The sequence below is a fragment of the Polyodon spathula genome, chromosome 4 (assembly GCF_017654505.1).
Source record: "Polyodon spathula isolate WHYD16114869_AA chromosome 4, ASM1765450v1, whole genome shotgun sequence".
Taxonomy (NCBI): domain Eukaryota; kingdom Metazoa; phylum Chordata; class Actinopteri; order Acipenseriformes; family Polyodontidae; genus Polyodon; species Polyodon spathula.
Window position 1 is genome coordinate 64,357,470 of NC_054537.1, and position 13,750 is coordinate 64,371,219.

General features: G+C 36.0%; 1 protein-coding gene across 40 annotated transcripts in view; it reads right to left on the reverse strand.

Annotated features, from left to right (window-relative positions):
- Nucleotides 1-7,949: 7,949 nt before the first annotated feature.
- Nucleotides 7,950-13,750, reverse strand: part of LOC121314738 (CLIP-associating protein 2-like) — a 144,823-nt gene continuing 139,022 nt past the window's right edge. For all 40 annotated transcript variants that reach the window (XM_041248339.1, XM_041248369.1, XM_041248346.1 and 37 more), the window contains 3 exons: nt 13,125-13,331; nt 12,282-12,398; nt 7,950-10,997 (listed from right to left, as the gene is read on the reverse strand). In XM_041248339.1, coding sequence (XP_041104273.1) covers nt 10,917-10,997; nt 12,282-12,398; nt 13,125-13,331 — 405 coding nt within the window. In that variant the 3' untranslated portion in view covers nt 7,950-10,916. The remainder of the gene's footprint in view (nt 10,998-12,281; nt 12,399-13,124; nt 13,332-13,750) is intronic.

Consider the following 13,750-nt stretch of genomic DNA (forward strand, 5'->3'; position numbering starts at 1 on the left):
CCTCCTATTATAAGGAAAAGTAGCGTGAGCAAAGGAATCAGAATTGTGTTGTGGAGATCTGCAAATGATGGACCACATCACTCTGCCAAGCTGAGTCTTGACTGTGGTGGCCCCTTGCGAAAGGTGTGAGGTTTTATAGAATTTATCTCCATAGGAATACATGGAGAATCTTTATCAAGTCCAATTCTTATCTCTTTGGCACACAACAGCCTAAAAATTTAGATCCTTATGTCAGCAACTTGTCAAGATATGACACCTGGTCCACACATCCGATCATGATCTCATCCGCTCATTTCTCGACCCCTCCTTTATCTAAAAAGTTAGGTGAAACATAGTTCACTGGACTCTTGTTGTCCTCACAGGACCCTTGCTGTTCCTTTATTTTATATGTGCGGACAAAGAGAATAATATTATTTTGAATATATGAATGTTGTTTAAAATATATACAACACTATTAGTTATGATTATATTGATTATATGTATTAATGTCTAAGTATATATTCCCTCATGCCATTCTATTCTTCAAATTAGTTTTCCTTCTCTCTTTACAGGCGTGTGCTTAACAGATATTACAGGGAACTTGCATCTTATGTTTTTCTAATATAGAGTTTCTCTTCATGGATAATCTATTTGTTTTTTATTTAAGTGTAAGATTGTACACTTGTCCTATGAGTTTCCTAACAGCATGAACTCAGCTGAACTGCGGACGACCACCTATTTTTTTCAGCTGCACAAAAACCAGCTAAGACCAGTTTGCTAGTTGTGCACTTAGTTTTCCAATTTCCAGCGATAAATAAGGTTTTTTCCAATTTTTCTATGGTGAGAAGACACTCTAACCTTGACACTGTTTGATAAGAGAACTCCGCTCTTCGTGCCAACTATCCCTTCACTTTCTGGCACGGCTTCAAGACAGGCTCACAGCAAGTTATAAAGTTTTTACTTTCTTAAAACCCATCTTCTTTTTCTTAAAATTACTTTTTTATATTTCAATATCATAGTAAGCACATCAGGCATTTCATTCCATTCATCTTCCCCATTCCCCAACTTCTCAATATAGGAATAGAAGAGATGAACTAAGAGAAACCCCGTAGTTGTTTAAATGTGAAACAGTTTTATGCATTTTATCATAACAGGCAGTGTTTAAGCATGTGTGCGCATTTTAGGCTATTGTTCATACTACTTCTTAAGGCAAGCATACTATACAAAATCCTACTTCATCCTACTTCACACAGTAAAAAAGTGCTACAGAAACCTGCCTTTTAATTCTGGGAATCAAGCCCATCTTGATAAGAAACGGCTCAAAGACTGGCCACTGCCCAAAAGCTGGCTATGTATTAAATTATACCAGTTTCTTACTACATCATTTTATACCACTTTCTTACTGCATCATTTTATACCTAAAGAACACATGATTTTCACAATTATTGATTAGAGCAGCATTAAACATTACATTTGATTACACATTTACATAATTTTCCAAACTAAAGATTATACAAACACTACAAAAGATTATAACACATATTATTGCATTAATACATTTCATTTTAAATTCTCCAATCCATGTCTAGGATTTCAGCTCGCTCCCAGCAAGACTCCACTTCGGTCTCAGGTTCAACTCGGGCAGGCTCAGCGAACATGACAATAGGCTCTCGAATCCATCTCAAAGCCTTGACTTTGTACCTACAAGACACTTGTACATGCTTAGCAGGGACACCTTCCTCACATTCTAATTTTCTCAGATAGGCCCATTTCACTAAGTGACCTTTTCACAACTCATGCATTCAATCCTCTTAATATCTTTTTGGGTTTACATTTAAATGAGAGAAAGAGAACCCCTCTAAATCATTACATTCAAACAGAAACCTACAGTGTCTTGCTACATGACTGCAGGCTGGACATGGCTTAGGCCGACCATGAATGAATCACCTCTGCATCTATCACATCCACACATTCGGAGGTGAGGATTATTTCTCATGTCATTACTCAGAACCAGCTCTGCGCCTTCCACAAGCATTCTAGAGCTATACATATTTCTTGTATTCATTTCCTTTTGTTCACACAGAGACACTTTACTAGGGATGCCATTCATCCAAAATACAGTAGGGGGCCAAAACTCACTGTTATTCATATTTTCTGGTATCCAATTATTGTTCTGCCTCACATCATCAGTGGGAAAACTCAATGCAACTGAATCTGAATCAGTTGATGAACCATGAGCCTTAGCTACTGAGATTCTCCATACAAACAGATTCAATGTTTTACTGACCAGCCTAGCTGATTCAGTGTTACTCGGGACAGTTCACTTTCAATGTAGAGGGGGATTTACCCGAGTCAAACAGGTCTTGCAGAAACTGTAAAATAATTGATATAGGGCAATAAATGGGATCATGGCCATTGGCCATGCACCAATTTTGAAAACATTTCCTCTTGTAGGCATACAATGCTCTTGTGGAAGAAGCCCTAGAGTTCTGCAGTGTACTAACTACTACATCTGAGACTCCTAAGACGATAGACAATCCCGTTCAGGGGCCAGACACACAGTTGGATAACAAATAAAAAAATTAATATATTAATTAAAATGTAACATGTGTTTAGCTGAATCACAATACATGTACTGTATTTTAAATTCAGTTTGTCTTAGGCCTATTACTCAGGATTTACTTTTTTTTAAAAAGACAATATTTAAGGAGTTCTTATGAAATTTTTGAGTTTGCGCTCTAGTGACATGTAGTGATAGTAGGGAGCAATAGTTTGCGTTTTCTTTCTTTTTTTTTTTGGCAAAACATTTAAAATTCAGCAAGAGAGCAAATTTTGTGATTTTTCCGACTCGAGGAATCCTGCAGGAATTTTTGTTGACACGGTACCTACCGTAAATGACTGGAATCCTTTAAGTTTGTGATGTTTTTTTTTTCTAAAAATAGTAAATTAGCATTTCATCTGGCACATTTTATTCTGACTACTATATTCTATACATGACTAGGGCTTCTCACCCCTAATTGGACTTTCCTATATATACATACATACACAGTGGCTATAGAAAGTCTACACCCCCTTTCAAAATGTTCACCATTTATTGCCTTGTATCCTGGAATTAAAATGTATTAAAATAGTTTTTTTTCATTTATCTATACATCCTACCCCACAACTTCCAAGTGAAAAAAATATTCTAGAAATTTGTAGAAAATTTATTAAAAATAAAAGCTGAAATAGCTTGATTTGATAAGTGTCCACCCCCCTTGTAATAGCAATCCTAAATTAGTTCAGGTGTAACCAATCGCCTTCAAAATCACACACCAAGTGGCATCCACCTGTGTTAAATGGTAGTGATTCACATGATTTCAGGATAAATTCAGAAGTTCCTGTAGGTTCCCTCTGCTGGGTAGTGCATTTCAAAGCAAAGACTCAACCATGAGCACCAAGGCGCTTTCAAAAGAACTCTTGGACAAAGTTATTGAAAAGCACAGATCAGGGGATGGGTATAAAAAAAATATCAAAGGCCTTGAAAATCCCGTAGAGCATGGTCAAGACGATTATTAAGAAGTGGAAGGTATGTGGCATCACAAAGACCCTGCCTAGATCAGGCTGTCCCTCCAAACTGGATGACCGAGAAAGAAGGAGACTGATCAGAGAGGCTACCAAGAGGCCAATGGCAACTTTACAAGAGCTAGAGGCTTTTATGGCCAAGACTGGTCAAAGTGTACATGTGACAACACTATCCCAAGCACTCCACAAATCTGGCCTGTATGGTAGGGTGGCAAGAAGGAAGCCATTATTCAAGAAAGCCTACCTTGAATTCCGTTTGAAGTATGCAAAAAAACACGAGATTCTGTAGCCATGTCGCAAAAAGTTTTGTAGTCTTACGAAACTAAAATGGAACTTTTTGGCCTAAATGCAAAGCATTCTGTTTTACACAAACCCAACACGGCGCGTCACCCAAGGAACACCATCCCTACTATGAAGCATGGTGGGGCAGCATCATGTTATTGGGATGTTTCTCATCAGCAGGGACTGGGGCATTTGTCAGGATAGAAGGGAAAATGAATGGAGCAAAGTACAGAGAAGTCTTTGAGGAAAACCTACTGCCTTCTGCAAGAAAGCTGAAACTGGGAGGGAAGTTCACCTTTCAGCATGACAAGGACCCAAAGCACACAGCCAAAGCTACACTGGAGTGGCTAAGGGGCATTCAGAACAGAAAATAGGAGACACTTTTTTACACAGAGAATTGTGAGGGTCTGGAATCAACTCCCCAGTAATGTTGTTGAAGCTGACACCCTGGGATCCTTCAAGAAGCTGCTTGATGAGATTTTGGGATCAATAAGCTACTAACAACCAAACGAGCAAGATGGGCCGAATGGCCTCCTCTCGTTTGTAAACTTTCTTATGTTCTTATGTTCTTATGTTCTTAAGGAAAAAAAAGGTAAATGTCCTTGAGTGGCCCAGTCAGAACCCAGACCTAAATCCAATTGAAAATTTGTGGCATGACTTGAACATTGCTGTCCATCAACACCCCCCAATGAACTTGACAGAGCTTGAACAGTTTGTAAAGAAGAATGGTCAAATATTGTCAAATCTAGCTGTGCAAAGTTGGTAGAGACCTATCCTAACAGACTCACAGCTGTAATTGCATCCAAAGGTGCTTCCACCAAGTATTAACTTAGGGGGTGGAGACTTATCCAATTATGATCTTTTAGTTTTATATTTTTAATATATAATCTTTTTCTCAAAAAAAACTTTTTTCCCCTTAACAGTGTGGAGTATGGTGTGTAGATAAGTGGGGAAAAAAAATCCTCATTTAAATGCTTGAAACACTGACACAAGAAAATGTGAAAAAAGTTCAAGGGGGTGTAGAATTTATATAGGCACTGTGTGTGTGTGTGTGTGTGTGTGTGTGTGTGTGTATGTATATATATATATATATATATATATATATATATATATATATATATATATATATATATATATATATATATATATATAGTTAATGGTCTATTGATTAATTGAAAGAACTGAAACAAAATATTAATCTCAGTGTCTAGCAAATCAGGGAGCATTTTTAAGGCTGCTCCACACACACAAAGCCCCTCAAGCATTCTCATTATAACTGGAGCATTATAATTACTAACAGGTCTCAGTTACCTTACAATAAAAATAACAAAACCCCAACCCATGGCAAACCTGTATCACTCCCCTAGCCCCGCAGAACACAGCAAAACAGATCCCCACAATCCAAATGGTCCTTCTAGCTGAACCGAGCACATTGTACTAGACAGTGTTTTCCTAATCACTATATGAATTGCAAATCGCTTACATTTTTTTTATGCGTTTTTATCTACAGCATGGCATGTTATACCTATAACAATTAAAACATTTGTGGAGTGTCACTTGGTACAGAAAAAGTTGTTTTGAATGGAAAGCTTAAAGTTGTGACATTTCAAAAGATTTTCCATTCATAAGGCATAGAGAAAACAAAAAAATCCTGAAACAAACACACTGAGGCATGTTTTTGGGTTACTTTTGTTGAGAAAGTAGTGCACCTTAATAACAACTCTTAACCACACACTGGCCATACAGATTAGTATACAACTACTACAGCTGTAAAAACGCTTTGTGATACTGTACTTTATTAAGCGAGATGGGACTGTAGAGGTAATAACATTTGTAGCTGAAACAGCTATATGATTTTTATTTTAAAATTTAATTTGACTGCATTTCAAAATAATTTCTCCAAAAGAACTTTAATTGCGATATCTCAATTATTTACACATATTAAATGGGTATTTATCTATATAATAAATATCTAAAAATAAATCTAAAAAATTCTAAAATAAATACTACTGGTTAGTATAATTTATTTAAAATATGTATTCCGCATAAATTATAGTTGAAATATATTATGAGTATGTGTAAAGAATAGACTATGCCAGAATTTTCTTCATATTGTATATGTACAAAGGACACAATGTTATCTGAAATATAAGAAATACAGAACATTTAACAAATATGGACTATATACAGATTTATCTTTAATAACAAAACCTTAGTTAACATGCATTGTATACTGCCTAATTGTAGTTGAAATAATAATAAAAACAGCATTTTGTGTTCAACTGAATGTTGACTGCATGAAGTAAAAATAAATAAATGAATTAATTAAAAACTTCACCAACCTTTTTTTTTAAATCCCAAGGAAGCATGTGACAATGTTGATCCCTCCTATTGGACTACCTTTAATTTTCTCAGGAGTGTTTATTGAAGGGATAGAGGGGTGGGTGGAGTATCACCTGAATTATCACTGCACACAATGTATAAACATTCTACAGTGCATTATAAAAAAAAAAAAGTTTGACCTTTGAACAACTTTAATTTCTAGAAAGTTTACTTACATTTTGGTAATTATTATTTAATCTTAAAATCATAAAGATCCAGTGTGGAAATGCCATGATTTTTGAGATGGAAACATGGAAACAAAAGCGGTGCAAAACCTTAATAAATCTGTCCACTCGAATTCCAAGGGTGATACAAAGACTTGCAGAAATGTGATAGCATGTGTGCAACCTGAAATGTGTGTACCAGTGCTGCATGACTGCTTATTGAAACTTCATGTCCAATACAATATCAGGACTCTCTTGATCATAATAATAAATACATTGAGAACATGCTCTGAATTGAGCTCCCATCTATGGGACATTCTTATTTAACTTTTCTTGGATGGTCTTGAATATCAGAACTTGCCAGTGAAAGCCAAAGCTGGATTGTACTAGTTTATTTCACTGCACTGGTCAATCCCCCTGGATTTGATCTACTACCTTTTTTTAGGGGTTATCCCAGGATAGCTATGGACTGGTGGTTCATGCAAGCCAGGTTGATGCTGCAAAATGCTTTAATAAAATCCAGCAGGGGCCAGCGGGGTAAGAAAATCTGATGACTTCAAGAACCAAAGATTGTTACCTTTGTTTTTATTTTTTTATGGGGGTTTTATGTCATCACAAATTTCAAGGGTACCTTTCACTTTACAGACATTGATTTGCAGTAGCTAAGCATTTTTCTAAATATGTGTATATGTACGGTTTTCATGTGGGATTTTGAAGACAAAAGTATTTCTTAACGAATAAACAGTCCTTGCCGAATACAATCTTCTGCAGTGGTTGCAATGTTGTCCTCATTTCATACCAGCAAAGATGGACTATGCCTTATTGATGTTGCGAGTCAAGCTTGATTCTCAAAAAGAAAGTAATAGCGTACAGTGTAGAGACAGATATTCTGAACACCAACCAATATTGACTAACAAAAACCAGGCTGTAGCAACCGTGGAATAAAACTTTTAAAATAAGTTGGTCATACTGAAGTTCAAAGGTTATCAACCCCCTTTTTTAAATCAGTTTCAAAAAGGGATCCCCAAATGAAAACTGGGGAAACGGAAAATTGCAAAGCAAGATGAATTGTTTATGTGGTAAGTGTTTAATTTACATGGTCTGTGTAACTATCACAAGCCCATCTCTCACTACACAGTGTCTGACCACTTTTCTACATTAAATTTGTTTCACAAAACAGAAGCATTGTCTTGACATGAACTGTACAGCTAGTTTATGAAGAGCAATTTGTGGTATGAACCATATTTTCCAACAGCATAACCATATGTCTAAAAGAGCAGAATTGTGAGGTTTTTATTACATAAAGCCTTCACCTATTTGAAAGAAAAGTATAACTTGAAATCAAACGTGGCACTCTGTCAAATACTGTATGAACTGTACGGGATAGAGCGCTGCTCTGGATTAAACATTAGGGCTTAAGAAAGAGAACATATTTTATTGTCCTTAAGCTTAGAGACAAGCAAAAGGTTAGTAATATTGTATAGTCTTTACACAAGAAACCTTTGTTCAGTCTAAATCTTGACAATACTGAAACACATATTGTACCACCCAGTTCAAGAGAAAGTAAGAGGACACAGGTTTAATTCTTCAGGTAATGTTATGTACAGTTTTATTGGAGGTATATGCACAACTAAGCACAGATCTATAAATACACAAAAGTAATAGAACAGTGGGAAACAACTAGAATGTTACACTCACAAAAAAATTGCAAAAAACTTAACACAGCTTTATGAGGCAGCTGCTATATAAAACAAAAGAGTGACAAATGACAATTTTCCTTTTCAGGTCTTTAAATACATTTCTACAAATTTCTCATGAAAGAAAAAAGGAGACTACTTTTGCAACAAGAGCAAAACAACCATATCAACACTCCTTTTCCCAGCTGAACTCAACTGCTTTTTTTTTTTTTTTTTTTTTTTTTTTTTTTTTTTTTTTTACAAAAAAAGAATATATTGCCAATTTCCGGCTCCACCTATACACCATCAGAATCACCCCCCTATAACGGAAATGACATTAAGCGTAAAAGTAGCATCTCAGCTCACTGTTAACAAACTTTAACAAAGAGAAAAGTGTTTTTTAAAAGCGTAGAAGCAAGATGGGTAAACGTTTAGAAGTCTGCTGTTATAGAACACAAGGATTCAAACAGAACACTAGTTAAACCAAAAGATCAAGTAACTATTTAGAAGAGCTATTAGAATCAAACAAGCAACAACTAGGAATAAGAGAACATATCATTATCAGACCACCACTGGACTCCCCCTACTCACCACTCTCATTTCCTCCAATTCTTTGGCTGGCTCTGTGACGATGTGAAATTTTTAAGTACTGCCATAGTATGCTACATTCCCCTTTAGACTTTTATTTAGTTAGCCACTGTGGCTAAAGTAACTTCATTTTCAGCCACAATGGATAAAACTTAAGCCACACCAAAGAATATTAAAGAAAACTGTAAAATTGTTTTACTGTACACAATACAATAAACATACTGACTACAACTGTCCAACAACCCTCTCCCCTAAACACCACGGGTTTCCCTAAACACAAATATACAAGTAGGTGAGCTTTTCAGATCCCAATGCAAGCCTGAATAACATACAAGCAACACACTGTCACTGGTAGATTTCATAATATGTACCCTCTGCCTTTTACAACTTCACAAGGCTAAAATAAAATTGTACTACATTATTTTTGTGGATATTTCTTTACTACTGTTAAGTAAACACTTTGTATAAACTGGTTATCATACTGTTTCAGCAAGACAAAAAAAAATATTTTATTTGAAAACATAGATATTTAAAATGCCAGACCCTACCCTTTACTTACACATAAGCAATCTATTTAAAAGTGCACTATAACTCTGATTCCCATTTAAATCAATGCCAAATTCAGACCCACATGAAAAAACGTGCCTGCAGATTTCCTGAAATCTTTGCAGATATGCACGTGTTTCATGTTTACATTATTTTGACGGTGTCGCAGCTTTCTTTCCACTGCAGAACGGTAAAGCGAAACTGCCAGAAGATAGAGCTAAGTATGTTAACATAAATGCCTCCCAGACCAACATGAAGTAGGATTGTACAACCACGACTGTTTAAAAAATGTGTTTTTTTTGTTTGTTTTTTTTTACCTGGGACTACTGACAGTAATATTGCACAGATTCCAACAAAACTCAATAAATCATAGTGAGATGAATCCTTTTTAAAATTATACACATGTTTATTCTTTTAATAGTTCCTCTTCTGAATCTTCTTGGAACCAGTCTGCTGTTACCTCTAAACTATATTTCAGCATATTTTAAAGAGATAGCAAACAGCGACTGTGACTATCAGTCATATTTTTGTTTCTAATCAGAACCTCTGTCCTGCCAAACACAACGTTGGTGCTTATGTAAATCAAGCTAAACGGCTTTCATTGGGCGAAATGAAATGAAACAGTCTGTATTGATTCATCTACCAGCACACGTTCAAAGTAAGCATGCTGGCACAGTCTTACACATGTACATTTTTCAAAGCCTTCGCCACCGTGGCAAACTTGGTGAAAATTAATTGAGCCACACATGAAAACATTTCACTTGTGGCGAGGCAGCGAGTGGTTAGTGGAAACGTAGCTATGACACCAATAACCCATTAAAAATAACTAATGATAAAAATATGTCCCTATTTCCAGCAAAATAGGAGCTTACTTCCACCAAAATGCATAAAGCTATTGATAAAGCACTGACAATAATGTTCTATAAAAAAGGAGTTTCAACAAAGTATATGCAGAACATACTGGGGGTCGGTGCAAAGGATTCCACTCCAATGCTTCTTGCTTGGGTGAACTATACTCACAGGTATGGCTTCCATCCACTTCAGTAAAGCAGTAACTCCTAAAACAGATTTAACTACTAATCCAATGATGAGCTAGTACCTGCACCCCTAAACTTTTGATCAACACTCACTTTTGGGAATAAAAGTGAATTGGCTGATTGTGTCGCCAATCAAGAATTTCTACTCCCTCCCTCCTAAAAAGCATGTGCCATTACCACAGGATGCTCCAATTCCAGTGAAGCCTGGTTCTAGCAGTTGCTACAGAAATTATAACTTTTGTACTAAAGTGTTTTGTTCCTTCTTTACTTTTCAAATGAACCACTTTAAAAACAGATTACTTCACATGCAACTGGATAAAAGCAAAACAATTTAAAAAGCTTGAAGCATTCTTTTATTTTATTTAGAAAATTGTAACACTGGTAAAAGGGAAGACCCACATGGGGGAAAAAAAAAATGAACAGGATTTAATTATTTTTCTTTCAATTCTTATTTTAGTTTTTATTTACTTTTTATCTCCTTTTACCTTTATCATTTGAAACTAATACTGTAACCCCCTACATTTCAAAATAACTTTAAGTGCAACAGTTAACATGCAGGCTCGAGGGAAAACCATCCAGTAATGTAACTGAAAACAATAACTCTGATGGGCGAGAATGTGCTTTAAGTGATTTCTCTCTGTTATGTGGCCCCGTCTCTCGCCTCCCCTCTCTGATCCAGTTGCCGGTGTTGGTCTTCACTAGCTCTGGATGTCAGACGTCGGGTCGCTGCCACCACTCCCTGACTGTGCTCTCTTAATGTACAGGTTCAACAATTTCAACTGGGGAGAGAAACAAGAATGATGTCAATTTTTACAGTTTATTCAAACTCGGACTAACTTTCATTTGGATGCATTAAAGCCAACCTTGTGATTTCACTTTAAGCATTGTTCTCCTTGGGCATTGATCAAAGTTTTTGGGCCACAGGCAAAAATTTTTTTCATAAGGTTGGGGGCATAACCACTTCTTGTCATAGTCGTGAGTAAAGAAGTTCAAGGGGTCTCTCACACAGTTCTTTGTGGATAGAAGGAAGCAGGAACATTACATGGCCATCGATACATTACAACCCAGCAACAGTATTTTGACCAGAAAACAATTGTCAAATAGCAACAAATTTGAGATCTGTTTTTATTTTTTTTTTTTAAACTTAGACTCACTGATCTGAGAAAAATGCAAAAGAACCCCAAAAAAACAAAAAACCAGGGGAGGATGCAACAATTTCCATCAATATAATCTTTTAGAAGGCATTACATTTTTCAAGAGTTGAAAACCAGAGGGGTCACTTTCAAAAACATGGTATGTTATTTCACTCCCTTTTACAATGTTCTAATGTATAAATGTTTTATTTTTGTATATCTACTTCATTTATGTTCGGTTTTGCCAAGTGATGTTCTTTGTGAATACAGGTGCACTCCACTTATAACGAACTCCAAGGGACAATGGAAATCAGTACTTTATAAACGCAGTACGTAGTAAACACAATTCGAAATGTACGTAACTGCAAACAAATACTTTCAATCTAAACAATACAAGAAAGCTTAACAGCCAAAGAACTGGAGTTTATTATTTGTACAAAACACGCTACTGTGGGCCGTACCATGTAATAGTACCACCTTACGAATTTATATTTTTGCTAAATGTAATTGTTTACATTCTACATTTAAACTGCACAACAGCTGTGCCAACAAATACATAGATTAAAAGTAAACAGCAACTGTTTTTCCTGCCTGATGTCACACATGCCACCGTGACTGACATTTACTGTCCCCGGTGCACCTTATTTGTGCAAAATATCTATCTGTAGAACAGGAAAACTGTACCTATTAAAACAGTACTGCATATACTAAACTGTACAAATTAAACACAAAACATCTACATGTGGAACAGGAAAACTGTATATACACATTATACCATCAGACATTATGAAAAACATGATTTAATGTGTCTTTTTTAAATTGGTGACTAGTCAACCTATTATTTTGACCTCAACTATTTGACTCGGTCAAATTTGTAGTCATTCTGCCCCTATTGTGCTGTGCTAGTGACGTCATGTCTATTGTACCTACCTTGCTGCCGGTGAGCTGGTTTAGGTGGGGTTTAAGCTCTTCGCCAATGACTGCATGGATGGCAACCAGACAGAACACACATGCTTTGCGAACACTGCTCTCTGAATTGTCGTAGCCCTGAGAAACAGAACATGGACAGCCAGTCAATACATTAAAAATAAAAAACAAAAAAAGCATTGCTGTCAAATGACATATCATGAACAAATTTAAACCCACAAAAAAAGTTAACATTGAAAAGTTAAAATGGGTATTTCTGAAGACACATGTCAACTCTCATTAATATGAATTAAGGGATCTGCAAAAAATGCACCTTATCTGTAATTCTTATTATCAAGAGTCTAAGCCAAATGCGTACTGTCAGTTTTTACTGATTTACAGTAACACTGAAATCAAAGTTCAGTTACAGTACAGTACTGTGCATTTTAACTGTAAATATAGTTAACTAAGTTAACTTACTTTTAAAAACTATCAGATAGAGACCTGTGCTTTACATCTTTTTGATGATGTCGGACCCTGTCTGAAAGGGAAAATTGTAATGTTGGGCCTGGTCCGACATAGAACTGCAAAGGGTTAATACCCTGTATCTTTCTAAACAAGGGGTTTAGGTAAGCTCCCAATAAAAGCTGTACCTCAAAACAATTGTGTGAATACAGTAATTGTTACAGCTGTGTCCAATGGTATTTAAACCAGGATTCATTTATCCGACTTTTTACATATCCGTCCTTACTCTGGTCGGTCTGTGTGTGCGCATGTATAAAAAAAAACAAAGCAGTAGCTATTAATACTATTCCTTTCTCTTAGTGGCATGCTTCACATATAAAAGCTGGATTTCGAATTGTGTACCTGCACTAGTCCTGGGACGATCTCTGGCAGGAGCTGGTTTAAGGTCTCTCTTGAGACTCTGTCAATGACTTTCGTTTGCATCTTGATAGCAGCCAGATTTATGGGGTAGTCTGCTGTCTGGATGATGGGGCAGAGCACTTTTATACACTGATCTGGACTGATCGATGTCGCCAGCATTGAAGCAGCTTCTTCTGCAGCTCGCACCACCTACAGACATCAAAAAGGTAGCTTTAGGTTAAAAACATATTAAAATACACATTTCTATCTTTTTATTAAGTATTTTCTGCTAGCTTGTCATAATCTTTTGGTATTTTATAAGGGTGTTGGTATTCTCCCTTAAAAGCACAAGCAAAAAAAGACTTCTAATGAAAATATCATTCTAACACAGTTTAATAATGTGTAACAGAAGTTTATGCTTCACAAATTGATAATTGTTTAAAACAAAAAGTATAAATTCATTATTCTAATAAGAGACAAGGCCAGTTGGTTGAACAGGTTGTGCTGGCACATTATACAGTTTAAATCACTGTTCTCTTCCCTCTACATTTTTGATAGCCATCAACTCCTGTCCATGCTATAATAAATGTGACAAAGATCATTGAAGCTTAACCAGTGCAAAGAAAGAA